Source organism: Acomys russatus, chromosome 6, assembly GCF_903995435.1.
Source record: "Acomys russatus chromosome 6, mAcoRus1.1, whole genome shotgun sequence".
NCBI classification, from domain to species: Eukaryota; Metazoa; Chordata; class Mammalia; order Rodentia; family Muridae; genus Acomys; species Acomys russatus.
In genome coordinates this window covers 88,781,456-88,803,926 of record NC_067142.1, presented here as the reverse complement: position 1 = coordinate 88,803,926, position 22,471 = coordinate 88,781,456, and the positions used below count along the sequence as shown (strand labels likewise).

Below are 22,471 nucleotides of genomic sequence, written 5' to 3'. Positions count from 1 at the left end.
AGTCTAAATCTCTTAAAAGGTCTCTTTCCCATAGGCTTACTGGTAGCTCTAGGACATAAGGTTGGATGACACCTTTATGGCCCTCATTGTCTTGCCAGGGCAATTCTCTAGCGCTCATGTCTGGTGAACGTGCATATCCCAGGCCTTGAAGGGTCTGGGATGAAGCCTGCAAGGGCCAATCTCCAGGCCAATCTTTACGAGCTATGATACTACGATCGGCGCCTATATCTAACAGACTGAGTATGCCTTTTCCATTGATCTTTAACTCTAACAGTGGCCTTTTGTCCATGTCTAATGACAAATACATGGCTTGCCCTCCAGAGGAGCCAAAACCTTGGTCCCCTCTATTAGCTTTCTTGGAAACAAACTGACCATGTAGGCTTGGTAACAAAACTAGTTGAGTGATGCGATCGCCCGGAGAGATGGAAACTATGCCTCTTGGGGAGGAAACAAGGATCTTAACTTCCCCAGTATAATCACTGTCAATGACCCTAGGGTGAACTATCAAACCTCTGAGTGTGGACGAAGAGCGGCCTATTAAAAGGCCCATGGAATTCTCTGGTAGTGGGCCTCTAAAGTCAGTGCCCACTGGCTGCACCCCCATTTGTGGAGTCAATACGATTCTGGTGGTGCAGCAGAGGTCCAGTCCTGCAGACCCCGGCGTGGCTCTCCTTGGTTGTGTGGAGGCCTGAAGCTGGGTGCAGGGGTCTGCTGATTGTCCTCCATGGCCCCATACATTTGAGGGCTCTGGGGTCGAGGGCCCCTCTGCCCGTTTTTTGGCTGGGCACCACCAAATCCTGGAGTCAAGGGCTGGCCGTTAATGTCCTTCACTGACCTACATTCATTAGCCCAATGATTTCCTTTTTTACATCTAGGACATAGTCCTGGCCCTGTTTGGGGCTCCCTTTTTTGACCTTTTTCTGGACACTGATGCTTTAAGTGGCCTGGCTTGCCGCATCGGAAGCATGCACCTGGCGTACTACCTCTTCCTTTAGCCATTTGCATCACAGCCACGGTGAGGTCTGCATTTGTGAGAGGGCCTCCCAGTTCTCTACAGGCTTTCAACCAAGCTTGTAAACCTTTAGATTTCCAAGGAGTAATAGCATTTCTGCATTCCTTGGTACACTGTTCAAAAATGAGCTGTTCTACTAGCGGCATCGCAGTGTCCGGGTCACCAAAAATCCTGCCCGCAGCCTCCATCATTCTTGCAACAAAATCGGAGAATGGTTCTGTAGGGCCCTGTACAATTTTAGTCAGATTGCCACGGACTTCACCGCGATTGGGTAGGGACTTCCAGGCCTTAATGGCTATTATGTTGATTTGGGCATAGACCTGGGGAGGATACCCAGTTTGAGCATTGGCAAATCTCCCTTGACCCATAAGCATATCCACATCCCATGCTGCATTCCCAGCCCTCTGGTTCTGGGCCACCTGATGTTGAGCCACATCCTGATAAAAAGATTTAAAATCCAAGTATTGGCCCATGGACATGCAGGCTTTTACCGTGCTGAACCAATCAACAGGGGTCATGGCCTTATTGGCAAGGCGCTCCAGCTGAGCATGTGTGAAGGAGGCCTGAAGGCCATAAGTTTGGACGGATTCAGCCAGACTCTTGAGCTCCTTAAAATCTAGTGGTTCATGGTAACACTGATTATTGGTGTCCACAAAAATGGGAAAAGTAGCACTAGCCTGTTTCCATACTTCTGGGCACAAAGAATGTGATGGCTGTAGCGGTGACGTGTCCGCATAAGGCGGAGGCGTGGACAGAGAGACGTGCCAAGATGGCGAGTCCTCGCTCTTGGGTGTGGCTACTTCCGCTTTCTTGTTCCTTCCCCCTCCTTTGTGTTGCCTCTTGGCTAATGCCTCCATCTCGGCCATGAGGTTCTCAAGCTCCTTCTCCATTTCCTCCATTTTTTCCTCCTCTTCTGAACTACTCTTTGAGGAGGACTCTCCATCTGTCATGAGGCCATGGAGGTCGGGGTAGAGGCGCCCTCCCTCTGGTGTTTTCTTGTCCTTCTCACTGGAAGCCCCTTCGGACCTACTCTCTTGTAGCTGTTCTAATACTTCGGAGGATTTCTCAACTGCCTGACAGCACTTCTCGTCCTCCAGACAGCTACGGACAAGCCTCCATATGGGGCGGACTCCTCCTTTTAAGCTCCCCTGTTCCCAGGCGAAATCTAATTCTCTGCCCAATTTATCCCAGCAGTTCACATTCAGGTGCCCAGAGACCGCAAACCAGGGGGCAATTATATCTACTTCTTTCAGAAAGGTTACAATGACTTCCTCTTTCATTTTTAAGCCTTTGGCTTTCAATAGCTCTTTTAGGGCTGCTTTGATTGGACATGATGACGAATTCCCCATTACTACAGGGTCGTCAGCCATCCCCCGCTTTACCGCGGACTGTAATCTGTCTCTACCTGAGAACCTAACCTTTTGGGTCCGATAATCCCGGACACTTACCGATCGATTGCCCTGTAGATCCGGAGTTCTGAAATCTGGCGCAACGGGAACTTTAACTTCCCCGTACGGGCCACCACTTGTCGGCATCGCACCGTCCAGCGGAAATAAGACACCAACAACCAGACTTCTTCTCTAGATCTTTACTCAGGATTTTGCTAAGCAGAATGGCCCCGAAGATGGAAAGAGTCAAGCTTAAGTATTGGTCCAGGACCAGTCAGCTCATGCCACATAATAGTTCCTCATTGGTCAGCATCAGAGCAGAACTGCTTGTCCTCAGATTGCCAGTTACCCCTGCACAGCCTCTTGCCAAATAAGGTCTTATTTATCCCAGAGAGCGCTCGCCGTCGGGATGGCGGAAGGCGGAAACCAGCGCCATGTTAGGGCGCGGCACTTCGCAGCTCTCCACAAGTCAGGAAACAGAATCAGGGCTATCCCTTACCCAACTGGAGTTTGCTTTTAAAAGTAAACTAGTTATATACGCTTAATAAAAATTATAAAGTTGCTGAATAGGTAAAACAATATGGACCAACTTACAGAAAACTTAAGATACAGGTTTAAAGACACGTATGAAAGCAAATGAAGGGAAAAGGTATCCCATGAAAACAGCGAGTAGAATATAAGGCAGGGTGATCATTATCAGACAAACTAAGTGAAAAACTGTCACAATAGACAGTATCACAGATGTATAACTTTTTCTGGGATAAAGTAAAGAAACAGCTAGTCACATAGGTAAGGAGGGCAATGGCAGATCAAAGAAAAGATCCTATACAAGTTTAGTTTGATGAATCATTGAATTTTTTAGAATAACTTTCAGGAGAATGGTTGTCTTAATGGCAACTTCATGACCAAAAAGTTCCAACTTCAACACAGATAACTCATGAAAAACTACACTATTGAAGTATTCTAACTCCCAATCAAGCTGCTGCCTCCTATAAATCCTAGTAGCCCTCATGGCTCTGTGTAGTTGAGGCAGGAGGGGGCGGCATCCGGAGTCTCAGGGAAGGGTCTTTTGACCCTTCTTTTCGTTCCATAAGACCATGCTGACCCCCTCATCACCATCACCACAGGCCTGGCTATGAATTGTATTTTCTGTTTATTTCTGCAGGCCAAGGTATCCTGTAGGTTACAGCATCCATTATGCTTCGTGTCAGTGATGCTCATGTTCAGAGGAACTAGCTCTACTACAGCCTTATGGTGGTAAAATGGTCAAATGAGTAAAACAAGGTGGCATTATAAATACATATGAATATGCAAAGCACGTGTTAACAGAATGGATGGATGAAATTGACAGCAATACTGGAATAGTAAAGGACTTCAATACTTTGTTTTCAGCAATAGATAGACCATTCATCAAGCAAACCCAATAAAAGAGGGGCAGAGCAGCCCATGAAATAACAGAATGCCAGGCGTGGTGGCTCACGCCTTTAATCCCAGCTCTCGGGAGGCAGAGGCAGGTGGAACTCTGTGAGTTCGAGGCCAGCCTGTTCTACAAAGTGAGTCCAGGACAGCCAAGGCTACCCAGAGAAACCCTGTCTTGAAAAACCAAAAAATAAAATAACAGAAGAATATACATTCTTCTCAAATGTATATAGAACATTGTGTAAAACATGAAGACATGTAAAACATTAGACCACTGCTGTGATGTGAGTGCACTGTATCAGAAAGAGATTAATGTGTTTGTCTCTTCATAATATCAGAATTTATTGAATAACAATAATTTCACTAGATGTATGTCAGGGTTTCAATGCAATAACTCACTGGATAATTCTGCTTTTCTTTGTATCCCTAGATGAGGTGATTATAGAGTTTTTAAAAATAACCATCTTAGTTACTAATATTAACTTTCAAGTTATACATCCTCTCTGCCCGTGTGTGCGTGTGTGTGTGTGTGCGTGTGTGTGTGTGTGTGTGTGTGTGTGTGTGTGTGTGTGTGAGAGAGAGAGAGAGAGAGAGAGAGAGAGAGAGAGAGAGAGAGAGAGAGAGAGAGAACACAAGGAGTTAAAGAGGAATTTCAGAGAAACCAAAGCTAGGGAACCGTAAGAGGTGCAGAAGGCCTTGCACTGGTAAGAAGAGACGGTGAAGCAAGCTGTGAGAAGGAAGCTGAAGGCCGCAGGGGCCTATCTGAGAGCAGAGCTGTACAGTTGAATGTAGCTGAAGAGGCAGAGGGTGAACTCTTAGATTCTGCTTACTTTACTGCCACCTCCCAACCAAGAAAACCTTAGGACTCAATGGCTTCACCACTGAATTCTAGCCTATGCTATGAGGCCAGTATTATGCTAATACCACAACCAGACATGACAACATAAGAAATTTGTAGGCCAATCTCCTTGATAAACATGATATAAAATTTCTCTACCATTTACTAGCAGACAGAGTTCTCCCGTGCGTGCACAGGGGTTAGAGAGATGAGTCTTCAGCATCCATGTAAAAAGCCAGCCATGGCTTCATGTGCTTGTGATCCCAGCACTGGGGGGACGGGAGACAGACACATCCTAAGAACCTGCTGGCCAGTCAGCTTAGCCAAAAGAGGGAGTTTTCCGTTCAGTGAGAGATTTTGTCTTAAGGCAATGGACTGAGAGTGACAGAGAAAGATGCCTGCCATCTTACTCTGAACTCCTCATGCACTCATATAACACACTTTCACACAGAATACGAGAGAATGGGATTTATTCCTGGGTTGCGAGCTTGACTTGACATGTGCAAATAAAATGTGATATATCACACTAACAAAATGAGGTATAAAAACATAATCATTTTGCTAGAAGGAAAAAGACAGTTGGAAAAATTTCAGATTTTTCATGGGTGGAAAAGTTCTCTAAAAAACTCAGTGGTGAAAGGCAGAAAGCCCTTTCTCTAAGATGAGGAGAACAAAGAAATTTTCACCATTGTCATTATGTTGGTTCCTGTTTATCTTCAGTAATTATTTTTTACTTAAAATCCATTTTAGATGTTGACTAGAATCTGTTATATACTTTTAAAAGTAAATTTTTATTTTATTATTTGAATGCTACACACTTATCTGTTTGTACCTTTTACCTTGTTATATCAGTATGTTTTATGTGAATCTCTTCTAAACAACTTACAGATCGATTTTTAAAACAATATTTATAATTAAAGGATTTACATAATTGGTATAATTATCACTTGGAAATTAACTGTTGGCTTCTTATTTTGTGTTTTGTAACATACTATCTATTCTATGTAACTTTAGTTTCAGGAAATTGAACACACTTTCTGGCATCCATAGACAAGGCATGCATTCAGTACAAATATATGCAGGCAAAACACTCATACACATTTTACAGATTTTAATATGTAAATAAGAACAAAAACCTCCAAAGCTTAAATGTAATACAAAGCCCAGAAATAGACCTAAATTTAATTTAAAAAGAGATTTCAAAATATTAAGCAATGTTTAATCAGAATAATTGGATCCTTAATTTAATTACACAGCAATGTAAAATTTATATAGTCCAAGAACTATGTAATAAATGAAACCTCACTAAAACTGAATAAAAATACAAATATATGATTTGAGACCACTCAATTAATTGCTCATTTCAAGCAAAGTCAGAATCTACAAAAAGAAGGTGATAGACTTCACCAAAAAAAACAAGTGACACACATACACGATAAGTAAATATATTAACATTTTATATGAAAAGGAGAAGAAAGAGAAAGCTAGCTGAGCACAGTGTCTCTGCTGTCTGTTTCCTGGGTCCATTGAGATGTGAGGAGGTTTAGGCACAAGAGCCCACAATGTCATAAACCCCACCATGTCCTTCCTGCGAAGAGGGTCGAAACCCTCTCAAACCTCAGCCAGAGTCAGCTGCTTCTCCTTGGATTGCCTTTTTCAGATACTTGGTCACTGCTATAGGAAAGTAACTAGTGCAACATACAATACAGAAATGCAAAGAGAAATGAACATTTATATTTATACCAAATAACTTCAAAATATTCATAGCTGCTTTATTCATATTAGACAATTAACTTCAAGGAACTAAAATGTCCATCAGTAGGTAAACAGTTAAATGGACGATGATGTGTCCACGCTGTGGGCTCTATAGCAGGGTTGCTTGATAAGTCTCCAGGAGTTATGCTGAGAAGAAAGCTAGCCATGTATGGCTACATTCTATATGACACTTTGTATAACTCTGTAAAGATTATATAATTATAGATATGATCACTGGGCATAAGAGTGGTAGGAAAATCAGGAGTGGAAAGAAGCAAAGTGTGTGTCAGAGTGACAGGACCGGTGTCCGTGTCTGCTCTAGATCTTGCAGGGCTGGGAAGTATACAAGCCTACACATATAAAATTTTGTAAAAGTCTTCTTACTGCCAGGCAGTGGTGGCGCTCGACTTTAATCCTAGCACTTGGGACGCAGAGGCACGTGAATCTGAGTTTGAGGCCAGCCTGGAATATAGAACACATTCCAGGACAGCCAGGGCTATGCAGAGAAGTCCTGCCCCCACCCACCTCAAAAAACCCAAAATATCTATTTTCTCATAGGGAAAGGAGCAGGCGAAATTTAAATTTAAAACACACCACCATTTATTGTACTTCTAAAATGAAATACTTATATATAAATCTGTCAAAATAGGTATGAATTCAGTTACATTGAAAAGTGTCATGAATTGGTTTTTTTTCTTTAATGGCACACAAGACAATTTGCAGCATGTTAATTGAGTGTTGTTGTTTTAAATGTGGAATCTTTGTTTACCTTTTTGGTCAGACTTGAGTTCCTTTGCTCTTGGTTAATGAGTCTTGCTGATAAAATATTTCCTTATCTAGACATTCACATTAATGCTCACAAAGTTTATGTGAATTCATAATGTATAAAATACACAAATAAACATCATGTTTCCTTTGCCATAAGATTTATAGGAAACAACTATAATTTACCATATATTATATGACATAATAATGAAAAGGGAAATCTTATTTAGTTGGAAAGACAGGAAGAAGAAAATCAAAAAGTCCAAAAAAGGATGTAAGATTTGGGAAGTCATGATCTTGAGAAGGAAATAAGCATCTCAAAGTTTCTAACATAGAGTATCTGGGAAGCAGCAATCAAAGCAGACAATTACTTATGTATTGTTTCACATGTATTCTGTGTGCAGATACCGCCTCATTGGTCAGTCCTCTGCTGAATGCACTGTCTTTGATGACTCTGTCGCTTGGGATAGTGAGACACCTACTTGTGAGTGTAAGTTGAAAATTTTCTATTACTTGAGTATTTAATTTTCTCTTGAGTTATATATATTTTTTCAGGACTGAGATTGAACCCAGGGCCTTATGTGATCTACTACAGATATAAACCTGTAGCCCTATAAGGGATTTTTACAATCTCTGTTAAAATTCCTTTTATATAATCTGTTGTTCTTCAAGTAAATGAAGGTTCTGGCTCGTTTTATCCCGACTTGACCCAAGCTAGAGTCGTCTGAGAGTAAGGACCCTCAATTGAGAAAACGCCTCCACATGATCTGGCTGTGGGTAAGCCTGCAAGGCATTTTCTTAATTAGTGATCTGTGTGGGCGGGCCCGGCCTGTTGTGGGCCCCGGTGGTCCTGGGCTGGTGGCCTGGGTCCTGTAAGAAGGCAGGCTGAGCAAGCCGTGAGAAGCAGCCAGTGGCAGTGCCGCTTCATGGCCTCTGCATCAGCTGCTGCCTGAAGGTTCCTGCTTCCATTTCTCTTGGTGTACGGCCTTCAGGATCTGTAAGCCAAACAAACTCTTTTCTCCCCGAGTTGCTTTTGGACATGGTTTTCATCCCAGCAATAGTGACCATAGGGTAGAAGGCAGCTGCGGTGCTTTTGAATGGGTTGTTCTTGGCAACTTCCCCTAAGTTCTTCTTTGTTCTGGAATGTTCCTTTCATAAATATAGAAAATACGAATGCATAGGAGCCTTTAAGTCTTATTTTTTACCTCAGTTCACTGTAAATTACATTGGGTTTTTTTTTTCAATGTCTAATATAATTATCATCCCATTGACAAAGCAGTAAAATCTTTCTCACTATTCTTCAGGGTTAGTGAGGCTGTGGAAGAGCACACGCTTTCATATGTGGAAGACACAACACAACTTCCTGAAAGACACCATAAGGCTAAAAGCGGAGATTTATTTTGATCCATATTTTAGAATTTGTATTTTGTAGATAATACAGAATTTTTAAAGGAATTAAATGTGAACTTTTAATTACCATATTTTTTTCAGTAGTGAAAAATGTTAAAGTGGCCTAGACATACTACATGTTTTACATTATGAATATAATATTATTCAATATATATTATGTATTATATTGAAAGAAAACATCCTAAAATTAACTTTAAATTATTCCAAGGAACATAAAATCACTATGCATAATTTAAGACATATACAGGAACGTTATTGAGTCATAAAAAGAAAATGTTGTCAGGATTTTGCTCTGAACTCCGTGGCTTCCTGATCCCTGTGGTACTGGTTGAAAGACTTCCAGTGAAACAGAAGACGGGGGACCCTGTAGAAGAGAAGGCAGCACATTCTCCAGGGATCACCGCGGGCAGAGGCCAAGGAGGCCATTGTGGTCGTCTCTGTGTCAGACCGACTTTATATTATTTCTAAGAAAGAGGCTGCAGAAGAAGCTTTAAAGACTGTCCTGTCCAGGTGATTGACAGGCCTATTTGCTTTGACTCTTATATAGTCAAAGATAATGGTATGGCTTTGCTCTTTATCAGAAAGTCCACTAGTCTTATAATGTATATGGCTTCTGGAGCCAGGTTTAAATAGTTACCGATTAATGTCTCTCTGAGCAGTTCAAGATAACAGGTTCTTCCCAGGACTAGACTGAGATCTCATCCCTCTGACCAGAAGGTAGAGCTCTGCAGCTCCAGGCCTGGGCTTTATAAGCTGTGGATTGTGAGAGAGAAATCAGCCATACTTTCCTAATCCTATTAGTGTCTAGCTATCTGCCTCACAATAGCATAGAGAAACACTTTAAGGGCCTTTAAAGAAACACATTTTATGTTAACAAAAAAATCAAGTGGCAGGCCGCATGTGTGGTAAGATCTCATATTTAAAAGCAGTATAGCTAACTGTAGCTGGGTCTATATTTCTTATCTGTCTAATTATGTAAACTTCCTATAGCTTAAGCTCACCAAATAGCTTTAAGTCCCTGGGGGAAAGCTAGAGGAGGTTTTGGCATATTGGATGGTAGTATATGTCCTGGAGGAGATCGGTTTCTCCGATTTGGCCTCGCAGTGATTCAGGAAAGACTTTTATTCACTGGCTCTAGATCTCATCTCTACATAAGTCATATAACACTGTCATTACTTGGGTGATGATCTCTGTGGTGAAATTGCTCTAACTGCTGTTTTCCATAGCAAATATTAACCTATCAACATGCCTAAAATGGTTTGTGTTTCCAGGCTTCTGATGCTAGTTCTTCATGTTTACGAAGTGGACGTTCAAACCTTGTGTACATTATCTACTAGTTTATTTACTTTTTATTTTATAGAAATTATTTTTTACATATTACCATATTTTCTAACAAATATAATAAGTATGTTTTCTTTTATTCTGTGGCCTGTCATTTTGTTTCTTTTTGAAGATAGAAGTTCTACATTTTAATAGTGTTAACTAATTTTCTCCTTAGAGCTACTGATATTTTTTTTTTGTTGTTCAAGAAAACCTGTGTGTTATGATGACTTTCCCTCGTCTTATACTATAAAGTTAAACTTTTTGTTTGTTTGTTTTCTCTTTTATTGTGTATGGGTGTTTTGCCTGCATGTATGTCTATGCATCAGTTGCCTGTAATGCCTATGGAATCCAGAAGAGGGCACCAGATTCCCTGGAACTGCAGTTACAAACAGTGTGAGCTACTATATGGGTCTAGGATTGGAAGGCTAGTCTTTTGGAAGAGCAACCAATGGTTTTAACAGTTAAGCCATCTCTCCAGCTCCCTGGGTTTATTTTTATGTGTCTTGTGTCATAATGGAAAGGCTTCTTGCTTTTGCTTACTTTTCTGGTTGACGGGCAATTGATCCATTTAATATTGTAAAAAAGCCATTCTTGGGGCTGAGGCTATAGCTCAAGATTGAAGCATTTGCACATTACATAAAAAGGCCATGAGTTCAAGAATCCACAAAAAAATAATCATTTAATTATTTACTGTTTGCATCTACAATGCAGCAATCCCATACATCAAGTTAAGTGAACTTATGTGTTACTCTCCTTCCAAGCAGGCTCCATTTTCTTGGTTTATTTGCTACACTGTTTTAATGACTGTAGCAGCAAGACTTAGTCCCTAGTGGCATGTATCTTCTAGCACTGAACTTCTTCAGGACTTATTTGGTGATTCTTGACTTGTTGCATTTCTATATATGAGCAAACGCTAGAGTAAGAATTCTACCTAAATTTTTATTGCTGATATTCACCCTGCAGTGAATTATGCTGCCTTAACATGTGTTTTGAATATAGCAGCCCTAGTTGGCCACACTTTCACTTTTTGTGGTTTATGTTACTCACAATCAACTCGTCCATAAATTGTAGATGTACAATTCCAAAAATAAATAATTCATAAGTTTTAAATTATACATCTCTGTAAAAAGTGTGATGGACTCTTATGCTGTCCTTTACTATTCTATTCCACTGAGGGTTTAAACAAAAAAAATCCTGGAACTTACTTTATAGTTTTCTTATAGTAGAAGTAGAAAGTAGTCACTCTTGAAGGGAATTCTTGTTCTCCTTCCTCCAATTTCTTCTTCATTGTGGTTGTTCTGGAAATCTAACTCCTACGAGTACCCCCTGGTGGCCATGCTCCTATTGGCTAGATAAAAGATGTTGACCTTTTTTTTTTTTTTTTTTTTTCGAGACAAGGTTTCTCTGTGTGGCCTTGGCCATCCTGGACTCACTTTGTAGACCAGGCTGGCCTCGAACTCACAGCGATCCGCCTACCTCTGCCTCCCGAGTGCTGGGATTAAAGGCGGGGCCACCACACCCGGCTAAAAGATGTTGATCCTAACAGCAGTTTCACTCATATACATGTCTTTTTAGGATTCATGCCTGCTTTCACTGAGCCCACTAACTATTGCAAAGGCACCCGACTAACACTGGGATTCCAATAGGGATTTCTCTCCTAAGTCACTCTCTGGCCTTCACACCGACTGATCTCTGTTGGCTTCATGTATCCTCGGGACATGCAGAAAATAAAATCACTTTTTCTTGTTTCTGATCTAATCATTAAAACTGTAAATTAAAGCATACCCCCACACACAGCTCTGTCAGATGAGACCCCTCCTTACTGTGTCACTAACAACTCTATATGAATATAAACTATTGTTCTCCAGCCTAAAAACTCTGTTGGCTTTTTTTCTTTTTTTCTTTTTTTTTAAGTCTTGTAAGTCAGGAACTTCATTGTTGAAACATTTTTTTTTTTCCCATGTGATTCTCTTGGTTGTTGTCTCTGTTTCATGGCTGCTATTCTCTAGATGAAGAATTAATTGGATTCTGTTGTTAAGTTTATATGGCTTTTTGAATTTACAGTTCTGTGGTATCTTTCTTCAGGCTTAGAACGTTCTCAGTTACTCTTCAGTGGTGTGTACACTTTTATGTCTCTGTTCTTTTTATGTAACGCCACCTGCGTATACGTCTATACCACAGGTCCTGCTGCCACCACTGCTCATTAACCAAACAAACCGTAAGCCTGTGAGACAGATTACTGGAGATCACTTGTTCATTGGTGTAGAAGCCATGCTCCTGTCAATACAATACATAATATTCTGGAGCCAAACATGAATGGCCGTGACTGGGGGACACAGATTTAGGTTACCCCAAATTCCATGATCCATGGCAACATTTGTCAGTGCAAAAACTACAGCTCTTGTCTTGAAGGGACTAACAGATAGTTTATTCTGGAGCTATTTTGACTATGGCCCAGTAAAAGATCTCGATTACCTCAAATTCCTTCTTCCAATGTGAAAGCAGTTTCATACTTTTACAGAACAAAGAAGTCATAAATCAAGGCAAATTTAAATTGTTGGGTACATCAGAGAGGCAGTTAAAATGAGATGGGAAAAGCTTTCCTATAGGTGATATCTGATGACATTATTAGCTTTCAGGTTGGTGGAAGCTAGTGGTCCACTAAGTTAATAGATTTCCAAAGGTTTCTATCTATTAATCACAAGATGTTAGTTCTGACACGGAGGTGGGGAAGGAATGTTTTGCTGGAGGGCTAGAACTATCCCAATGTAGGTAACTAACCTCTGGACTTGCAATATCCCAGTACTGGAATAATAATCACTCCACCAGGCTCTGCATATACAACTTCTTTTCGGGAAATTTCTCTCACAAAGTTTCTACATTAACAGAACAAGGAAAGTCATAAATGTAGGGACTTTTAAAATGCATCGGAAACGTTAAGTGGGTGGGCTTGAAGCAAAGCAGCGAAACTTCTTCCATAGTCCTCAGGTGCTATATTCTTACATTCTTAGCCCTTTGATTAGTAGAAACCAGGGTTATATTAAGTTGATATATCCCAAAAAATGTTTTATCTGTTAGCCATGGGATAGTAGTAGGTCTAACACAGAAGTGAGCAAGGAATAGCTATTTGGAGGGCTAAAGATAGCCCAAGATAAATTGTTTATTAGGCTCTAAATCTGTAAAATTGTGAGGGACAGACTCCTTCTTCCCCACCCCCTTACCTACATATTGCAGTTAGCCAAGAGACTGAGACCGTCCTTGATGCAGGAGTAATCTCCAGAGAACCACCTTGCTCTCTCAAACAGTAAAGACTTCTTCAGACCATCTTACAGAACCAGGGCGTGGACCCTGATCAATGACTATAGCACAGCTGGTAGGACCAGGACTGCTTGGTTGTAAATAACTCTTGCTGTTTGTCCCAGTTGTTCTCTCCTTAAACCTGAAGCTCCTGTCAGTACCCAGGAGGCAGACTTTGGGGTCAATGGGCCCCTTTTTCTGTTCCATTTCCCTGTGCTTTCACTTTCAGTAACTGCCTTCTACTTTTTACCATCTCTTTAGTTGGTATTCTTGGGAGTAGTAACCAAAGCTAGACTACCGGGCCTGTTTAACAGCAGATTAGACTGAGTTACAGAGAAGACATGATTGAAGGTTTGGGGCAATGATTTCTCTCTCTAAAAGGGAGATAAGCTAGGTTAGACAGACTCTCTTTGACTAACACGCTTATATAAATAGGTGAACAAGTGACTCACTATAAAGAAGACAGACAAAAGTAATGAAGTCAGTTCTTATCACTATAATTAAGATAATAGCTTCTATGATAAAAATATTTATTTCAGCACACAGCTTTGAAGGTCCAGTTCCTAACTGTGTAGTCCTATTGCTCAGGATCTCTACCAAGGCAGCGCCTCATGGCAGGACATGTGGAAGAACAAATTACTCATGTCAGAAGCTAATGAGCTCAAGCAGAGAGAAGAGTGAAGGTCACACATCTCCTCAAGAGCACATCCTCAAAGACCTAAGGATTTCCCAGGAGGCCAAACTTCTTAAAAGTTCTGCTGCAGTCACGCCACCCTGGAGCCCAAGCCTTCAATACCTTGTTGCTGTGGAAACATTACCCCTAGTTAAAACACAGCAATAGCCCACACTCTTGAGGGAACAGAACAGTTTTATTCTTTCTACAAGGCTCTAGGACACTGACCACATGGCACTATTTGACTTATTCTCAGGAATTTTAATTTTTCTTGGCCATGACAGTACTTGGAGATTTACAGCCTTTGAGGTGGTAGGGGTCAGTCAGCCCTGACTCCAAGAGTACAGTTCTTTATCAAGAATCACGAGTTCGGAGGCCCTGGGTTCAGTAAGACCACCACAAGTTCTATAGACTTTTGGTTCCCACTACTGGTGCGACTCTCTCTTCTCACAGAACAGTAGTCTAGTGCCAAACACTTTCTTCATTTTAAGTGTACTTACAGGTTTTTGGGAACCAGTTCATAAAAACTGTCCTATAATAAACTTGAGGTTTCTGTCTTTTTCACGTCTCAAAGTATTTGAAATTATATTTGGAGTTGTTTTACTTGAAAGTTATTTTTCAGACAGGATTATTTTCTAAGACAACTTATTTTGATATTCCTAAAAATTTTATGTCAAATTCAGCTTCTCACATATGTTGCATGAATATTAATGGTCTATATTTTCACTTATCCATTAGATTTTCAAAATGCTTAATAAGTAATAATCTACAATTTCACCAATTTTCTCATATTTGCAGACATATCCAAATTTATTTTGAAGTCCTCTCCATTTGTGTTTCATTTGTCCCTTATTTTTTTCTTAGTGAATGTTTTTTAAAACTTCATTTCAGTTAGTAACAAAAACTGAAATTAATGGGCAAGAAGAAAAATATGGAAGCCAGTATAAACTCTCTACTATGACCAAAGAGCTAGCTCAAATGAAAAGGTCAATTATATTTATAACTGTATATGTTTGTAGGAAATAAGCACATGTTATTATGTACACCTAAATGGCAACATTTTAAAACTGACCTACAAGTCAAGAAATATTAAAAGTAAACAATGAGTATGAATATCTTCAGCCCAGTGACTCATTAGACCCCGCCATCATTATTTAAATAAAATTTAATCTGCTTGCTCTTCCCAGTGATTCCTTGTGAGCAGCCCCCAAGCATTCCCAATGGATTCCCTGTCATGTCCGGAGACAATTTTCGTTATGGAATGGTGGTTACCTATCGCTGCAACTCTGATGCAAAAAAGAAGATGGCCTTCAACCTGGTGGGTGAGCCCTCCATACACTGCACCAGCAGTGATGGTCAAGTCGGAGTCTGGAGTGGCCCTCCTCCTCAGTGCATCGAAGTCAACAAATGTACACCTCCCCATGTCGAAAATGCAGTCATGGTGCCTGAAAACAGAAACTTGTTTTCCTTAAGGGATACTGTGGAATTCACGTGTCAGCCTGGCTTTAGCAGAGAAGGAGCCAAGACAGTGGAGTGTCGCTCTCTAAACAAATGGGAGCCAGCGTTACCAACCTGCTTCAAGGGTAAGTGACCAGGGCTGGGGAAGTCTGCAATGCCATGGGGTGCTGGAGGATCAGACATAAGGGTTGGTTCTGGAAAAAGGCGAACAGGCTGAAGGAATACATTTTCTTGGGAGGGAATATGAAATCAAGAAAGAATGTATATTTGTGTGAGTGTTCATGCAACCTTTTAAGCACATCCACTCAAATTGAGAAGCAGAGCTAAATGTGAACAAGGAATGTGATACACCCTGGGGTTATCCTATACAGAAGCTCTTTTCTGTGTATTGCTGTCTCCAGCCCCCATCAGTTATTCATATACATGATAATTACTAATATGTAACGAGCGGCCCATGGCCAGTCATGTTTAATGTGTACATGTTTAATGTATAACTCTGTGGTAGTTACTATTACTTCCATATTGAGTCTTAGAGGCTAGGTAATTTTCCAAGATGATGTACACACTAACTTGCAGAGGCAAGGTTAGAATCCAAGTCTGCCCAGCCGCCAGATTCCTCCAGGAAGAGGCTTCCTGTACACAACGAGCTATAAAGATGTAAGACTGTCAGGAGGAACGAAAAGGGGACAGCAGTGTTGCTGATGTCAGGGAGCTGCCGCCGCTGCAGGGGTAGATTGACACAGCTGGCCCTGCTCTGGTGGACACTGTCGTGGATGACACAGCCAGACCCTGCCACTGCTCCCAGGATAGAGCCAGTCCTTGTTGGTCATTGAGTGGATGCTGCTCACTTCAGAGTCATCGAGGGTGCCTCAGCTGAGGCTCTTCCTGGATGTGTAAAGGTGTCTGTCTGTCACGTCTCATGTCCGTTAGTTTCATATATATGCTTCCTGGTGGCAGAGCTTAGTCACAGCCCCAAGAGCATTGTTTCTTAACCTGCAGGTTGCAGCCCCTTTGGCAAACCTCTTTATCTCCAAAAATGTTTACATCACAATTCAGTAACAGTAGCAAAATTACAATTATGGAGTACCAAAGTAAGTCATTTTATAGCTGGGGGGGGGGGGGGTCACCACCGCATGAGTAACTGTATTAAAGGGTCGCAGCGTTAGGAAGGTTGAGAACCACTTCCCCAGAACAGAGAAATTATAGTTTTCATGCCTCTACCCATAGCACGCATACCCATAGCATGAGACCGGGAACCAACAGAAGTTTAGTCAGCTGCTCTTTAAATATCACACCTCAATGTATAAGTCAAAGGAAGTTCTTGAAAGGTGAACCCTCAAAAATAAGTATTATAGCATCAAAAGTATTTGAAAAAAAATTTTTTTGTTTTGTTTTTCAAGACAGGGTTTCTCTGTGTAACGTTGGCTGTCCTAGACTCATTTTGTAGACCAGGCTGGCCTGGAACTCACAGAGATCCACCTGCCTATGCCTCCTCCCGAGTGCTGGGATTAAAGGCGTGTACCACTATGGCCGGCTTGTGTGTGTGTGTGTGTGTGTGTGTGTGTGTGTGTGTGTGTGTGTTTTCCCCATTTTGCAACTTAACTGTGTTAAGACTCACATGCATCCTTACTCTCTCAGTTCAAAACAATTGCTTAAAGAGAAGCTGGGCCCAGGACATTAGACCACTGCATACATAGTACGCACTCTTGTTATGACAACTATAGGTTATTAGAAAGATTTTGCTCAGTGGCTTCCTCATCTATCTTCTGAGTGGAATGAAATCAGTGAGTGAACAGCACTAGTTATGTAGTACAGCAGAGAGAGAGAGGAAGCTCCTAGTAACCCTGTGTAGTACTGCAGAGACAGGAAGCTCTTAGTAACCTGGGCCAGGCACTCAGTGAAGCAGGAGTCAGAGGAAATTAGGACAGAAACTGTTGCTAGCACCATTGTGGTTGACCGTTGGGAAATATGGTAGAACATTTAGATTCCCCTTATTGACTAAAATGTGAAACTACAATTAGGTGATACCTTTCTAGAAAGGTAGTCTCGGAATCTAAAATAAACCATTAATCTTGCAATTTTGTGTAGGGTGAGTAGAAATTGGAAGTGTAGCCAGGTGGTGGTGGCTCACAACTTAGTTCCAGAACAGCCAAAGCCACATTTTAAAAAACCCTGTCTCAAAACAAACAAAAACAAAAACAAAAAACAAAACGAAAAATAAATTGTAAGTGTTGTAATCTTAGTGTATACCTTAGACAGAAAATAATAAAGTTAACATCAGTTGTAGCCACAGTGTTTTGTATTGTTATTTTTGGTAGAAAGGTTATTTAGTCATATATTCATATATAAGTAAGGCTGTTTTTCATTCTTCTTTCTTTTCCTCACATATAGACCTATACCTGTGATCCTCTTGCACCTGTCATCCAATTTACTATTAGGGAAAACTATTTTCATGCCATGAAATGCTCTTTTCTTCCTCAGTATGTCAGCTGCCCCCAAATCCAATACTAGGAGTATAGTCCCAAGAAAAGACCAGTTTTCTCCCAAGTGGAAAGCTCTCTATGGCTGTAAGCCAGGCCACATGCCCCATAGAGCTGTTTCTCTGTACTGCAGAGTCCTGTGTCCCCGGGACATGTGCAAGTCCTGAGGCTGTCATCTGGCTTAACAAATATGGCTCATGTTTTTATTCTCCACACACTGCTACTATTTGTGTTTGGCTCTTTTTCTCCAGTGAAACCCTGTGGTGCTTTCCTGGACCAGCTTCCTAATGGGCGTGTGCTGTTTCCACTAAATCTTCAACTTGGGGCCAAAGTGTCCTTTGTTTGTAATAAAGGGTAAGTACAAGCAGGCCTGATCGGCTGGACTTAGAACTAAGTCTGAACATGTCCTATGGGAAGACACAGCTTCTGATATTGTGTATAAGAAGACTGATGGCTGGTAGGATTGATAAAAGGAGATATGAAGGAAAAACTGAGGCATGTATGAAATGACAGATTAAAAACCAAACATACCTACTAATTTTAAGTATATAGGTAATGCACTAAAAGAAAAAAAAACATTTTTAAATAGAAATAACACTAGTAATTTTGAGAAAAATTATGTATCACAGCGTTTATACAAATAAAATATATTTAGCAATGTTTTCAGAAAAAGTAAACCCTCAATAATAGAATGTATAAGAGAAACAAAAAATAAAGTGAAACATTTTTAAATTATTTATTTATTCACTTTATATCCCGATCATAGCTCCCTCCACTACTCTTCAGGAAAGGGGAGTCCCTTACCCACCTACCCCAGCTCATCGCATCATATTAGCACTGAGCTCATCCTCTTCCCCTGTGGCTTGGTGAGGGAGCCCCACTAGGGTTAAGTGATCAAAAAGTAGGCAACTGAGTCCATGTCGGAGATAGCCTTCCCCCTTGCTTTCCCGTAAGAGGATGTTTGGCTATGAGTTTCCGCATCTGTTTGGATCTCCTGCTGGTGTAGCTCTCAGAGGACAGCTGTGCTAGGCTCCGGTCTGCAAGCATGGCAGAGCATCATTAACAGTGTCAGGGCTTGGCTCTCTCCCGTCGGGGCGGGTCTCAGGTTGGGGGAGACACTGGTTGGGGCATTCCCTCAATCTCCTCTCTGTCTTTATCCCTGCACATTTTGTAGGCAGGGCAAATTTTGGATCGAAGTTTTTGAGGGTGGGTTAGTGTTTCCCTTCCACCACTAGGAGTCCTGTCTAGTTAGAGGGTGCCCTCTTCAGTCCTCGTAACCCTTGCTACTAGGAGTCTCAGCTAGAGTCACCCTGATACCGTCCCAGAAGCCTACTCTGTCTTATGTCTCCAGGTCCTGTAGCTCCTCTCTCCTGCTGTGCCTGCTCTCCCCAGGTCTGATCTCCATCCCCGTCTCTCTGTGTCCCCTTCCTACCTTGTTTCCTCTCTCCAACCACACCCACTGTCTGTTCTATTTCCCCTTCTGAGTGAGATTTAAGCATCTTCCCTTGGGTCTTCCCTGTTACTTCTTTGGGTCTGTGAATTGTATGTTTATCCTTAAAACGCTGTTATATATCATATGATCAGTAATTGGCTATGACCTCTAAAATGGGGTCATGGTGGCTGATATTAATATTTAGGTGAGGTCATAAAAATTCATAGAGGCAGACATGCCTCCACGAAACTACCAATTACGGACAACAAAGAGCCTGCTCTCCAGGGCTTCACAGAATTTTTGGTAGGCACCAATACCAGGATCAAATAAGGTTTAAGAGGGCATAAGGGTTTGACATCCTTTGAGAATTTTGGATAACATCTTCTAAAAGTTGGCTTTATCCTCTTTCTGTTTTCTTTCCGGTCTCAGTGGTCTAAAAGGAAAAACAGACAAACAAACAAAACAAGAAACAAATAACAAAAATCTCCTGGTACAGTTCAAGTCTTCTTACAGGCCATAGACCTACACGTCTAAGTCACCTGCTTCTCTGCATCAAAGAAACATAACTTAGTCCTCAGGAGCTCAGTATGCTGACGTGAGCTTCCCAGGCAGCAGTCACGGATACTGAGACACAGAACAGTCTCCTTCCTGCCAGTTAACTTTGCTTCCCCAGGGCTAGAATTTGCAAGGTGTTGCCTTGGCAGACTGGGTTTGCAGATATGCCCATGAGCGTGATCAGTGTCTCTGAGTCAGAGCCCAGGGTCTAGCTCTGCTCTGACTACGTTCCTCAGTTTAAGCTGGGACTGTTGTGTGACGAGTCCCTTTACCTTGCAGTTCTGTTTTGCTCGCCTGCTAGAAGCTGTAGTAGCTGGGTGGCTTGGCATCTGCACACCTCTTCCACCTCTTGGTTTCATATCCTTAAAATCTTCAGATGCTTTTTTGGCTAGACCTGGGAGTTGAGTATTACCCTGGCTGAGATATGTTACAGTCCACTGCCATTTTCTTTCTTAGGTTTCAATTAAAAGGCAATTCTGCTAGCCATTGTACTCTTACTGGGACAGAAAGCACTTGGAATAGCAGTGTTCCTGTGTGTGAACGTGAGTATATAAAGTGATGACGCTCCCTCTGACTTCCTGTGCTTCATCCGATACCCTTCCTTCTACTATTTCTTCTATATTGTAGTCTGAATTATTGATAGAAGTTGATTACTTTGATAAAGTTTTGCTTTTGAACCTCTTTGATCGGCTTCCACCGTTCTGCCTTCTGTGTTTTGTGTGATTCTTTCTATGTAGTTTTTCCTAGCTTAGGAAAGATATGGATGAGTTTCTTTGCCTCTCCTTTTTCTTGTTTCCTTGTGTTTTTCTGTTTTGCCATCAATATGCAATCTCCAATTCTTATTTATTTGATAATGTACATGTATAGAGCAAACATTCACTTAGATTATCTGCCTGATTTTCATCTGCACTGGAATTACAACAGTGATCAAGATGAGCTAATTTTCTTGTCTCCATATTATTTCTGGTTAATTAGGCAGACAAACAAGAACCAATCAATTAGATACTGTACAGATAATAGATCAGATACCAGGTAATAGAGCAGAGGAATATGAGAACAAGGGAAAATTAGGTGAACACATCAAACTGAATAGGCAAGGTAAGATTCTTAAAGTCTCAACATAAGCATACAAAATATGCTGAAATATTGAGAAATAGGATTAAAAAGAAAATCTCATATGAAAAATCATTACTTCTCTTACTTGTTTTATTAAAAGTTTCCAAAGATTGGACAGTATCTTTTAAATTTATTTATTCATTTGTGTTTTTGTTTAATGTGTATGGGTGTTTTGCCCACATGTATGTCAGTGTGCCATATGCACACCTTTTGACATAGAGGCCAGAAGAGGTTGTCAGATCTGCTGGGACTAGAGTCACAAATGGGAAGACACCATAAGAGTTCTGGTTTGAACCCAGATCCTCTGAATGACCAGCCAGTGCTCATAACCTCAGAGCTGTTTCCCCAGTACCAGTGTTTTTTATTTTTAACAATAAAATTTAAGTCTCTTACAGGCCATAGACATGTACTTCATAAGTTGTGTGTTTATTTGAATTACTTAGAAAAGCTTGGCTTTTTCTTTTCTTACTTCTATGTCTTTTCCTAAGCAGGCTTTCCTAACATTTTAGACTCTGTCTGCAGTTTCCCTTTTCTCCATGAGACTGTGTGTCTGTCTGTGGCTGACCTCCATTTTGTTGTTGTTGCTCAGTTTCCCTCTCTTTTCCTTTCCTTTCCACTGTAGGCAGCTGCTGATACAGCTTGCATGCTCTGGATTTTTTTCTTTTTCAAAGTCTAAAACATTGTCCTCAAGCTTTAAAAATGAATAAATAAAACAATCGATCTTATGAACATCTTTAGTAGCTAGAAATCTACATGAGCATCTTATGGTGCTTTTCATAGTAAAACTCTCTAAGAAAATACCATATATAAAAATCTTTCCTCTTCAGAAAACTGTGGAAGCAGTGTGGCCGATGGCTGTTCCCCCACAGTGCACTAGAGCTCTCTGACAATGCCTCCGTTTTCTTCTGCTCATTGTGTAACTGCTGTGATAATGAGACTGACGTCAGTGAGTCGCTAAGGAAAGATCTCATTCCTTTAAGGTGTTTGATGTACGTGAAATGCACTTTAGAAATATGTCCTAAGAGCATAAGCTCCTTTGAGGATAAAGATCTGTCAGTGCTCTTCCCCACTGTTTCTTCTTGTCGCTGGTAAAAGGCTAATTCAAATAACACTTACAATCAAGTAAGCGTTCAATAAATATATTTAGTAAATGAGTTACTCTTCTGAATGGGTAGTCTTCTTTAAAGATTTGAGTATATAATCAAAGATCAAATTTCTATTATTCAGAAAACACAACTATCTGGAACATAGAAATATTTCTTGTACTTTTGCAGTAACTGTTGAGATCTCATGTCATACTGTCCATCCTAGCAAAGTAACCACTGTTATCTCCTTAGCATTTAACCTGCGCAAACAGATTACAGAATATCTGTGGTGAAAACTCAAAATATTAGAGCCTTCACCTTCTTTTAAAGGCAGAAAAGGATTGTTTCAGGCACATAAAGCCAATCAGTAGTAAAACTTGCAGGGTGTGGATACATAGATTTCAATCCAGTCATATGTCTTCTCAGGAATCACGTGGCCCTGGCAGTGTGTTTAGTTCAGAGATC

At 40.9% G+C, this 22,471-nt stretch overlaps 1 protein-coding gene across 1 annotated transcript in view; it reads left to right on the top strand.

Annotated features, from left to right (window-relative positions):
- The window catches only part of Cr1l (complement C3b/C4b receptor 1 like), a 51,502-nt gene that overhangs the window by 16,263 nt on the left and 12,768 nt on the right, over positions 1 to 22,471 (top strand). The window contains exons 4-7 of the mRNA XM_051148384.1: positions 7,582 to 7,667; positions 15,068 to 15,463; positions 18,070 to 18,172; positions 20,262 to 20,347. Coding sequence (XP_051004341.1) covers positions 7,582 to 7,667; positions 15,068 to 15,463; positions 18,070 to 18,172; positions 20,262 to 20,347 — 671 coding nt within the window. The remainder of the gene's footprint in view (positions 1 to 7,581; positions 7,668 to 15,067; positions 15,464 to 18,069; positions 18,173 to 20,261; positions 20,348 to 22,471) is intronic.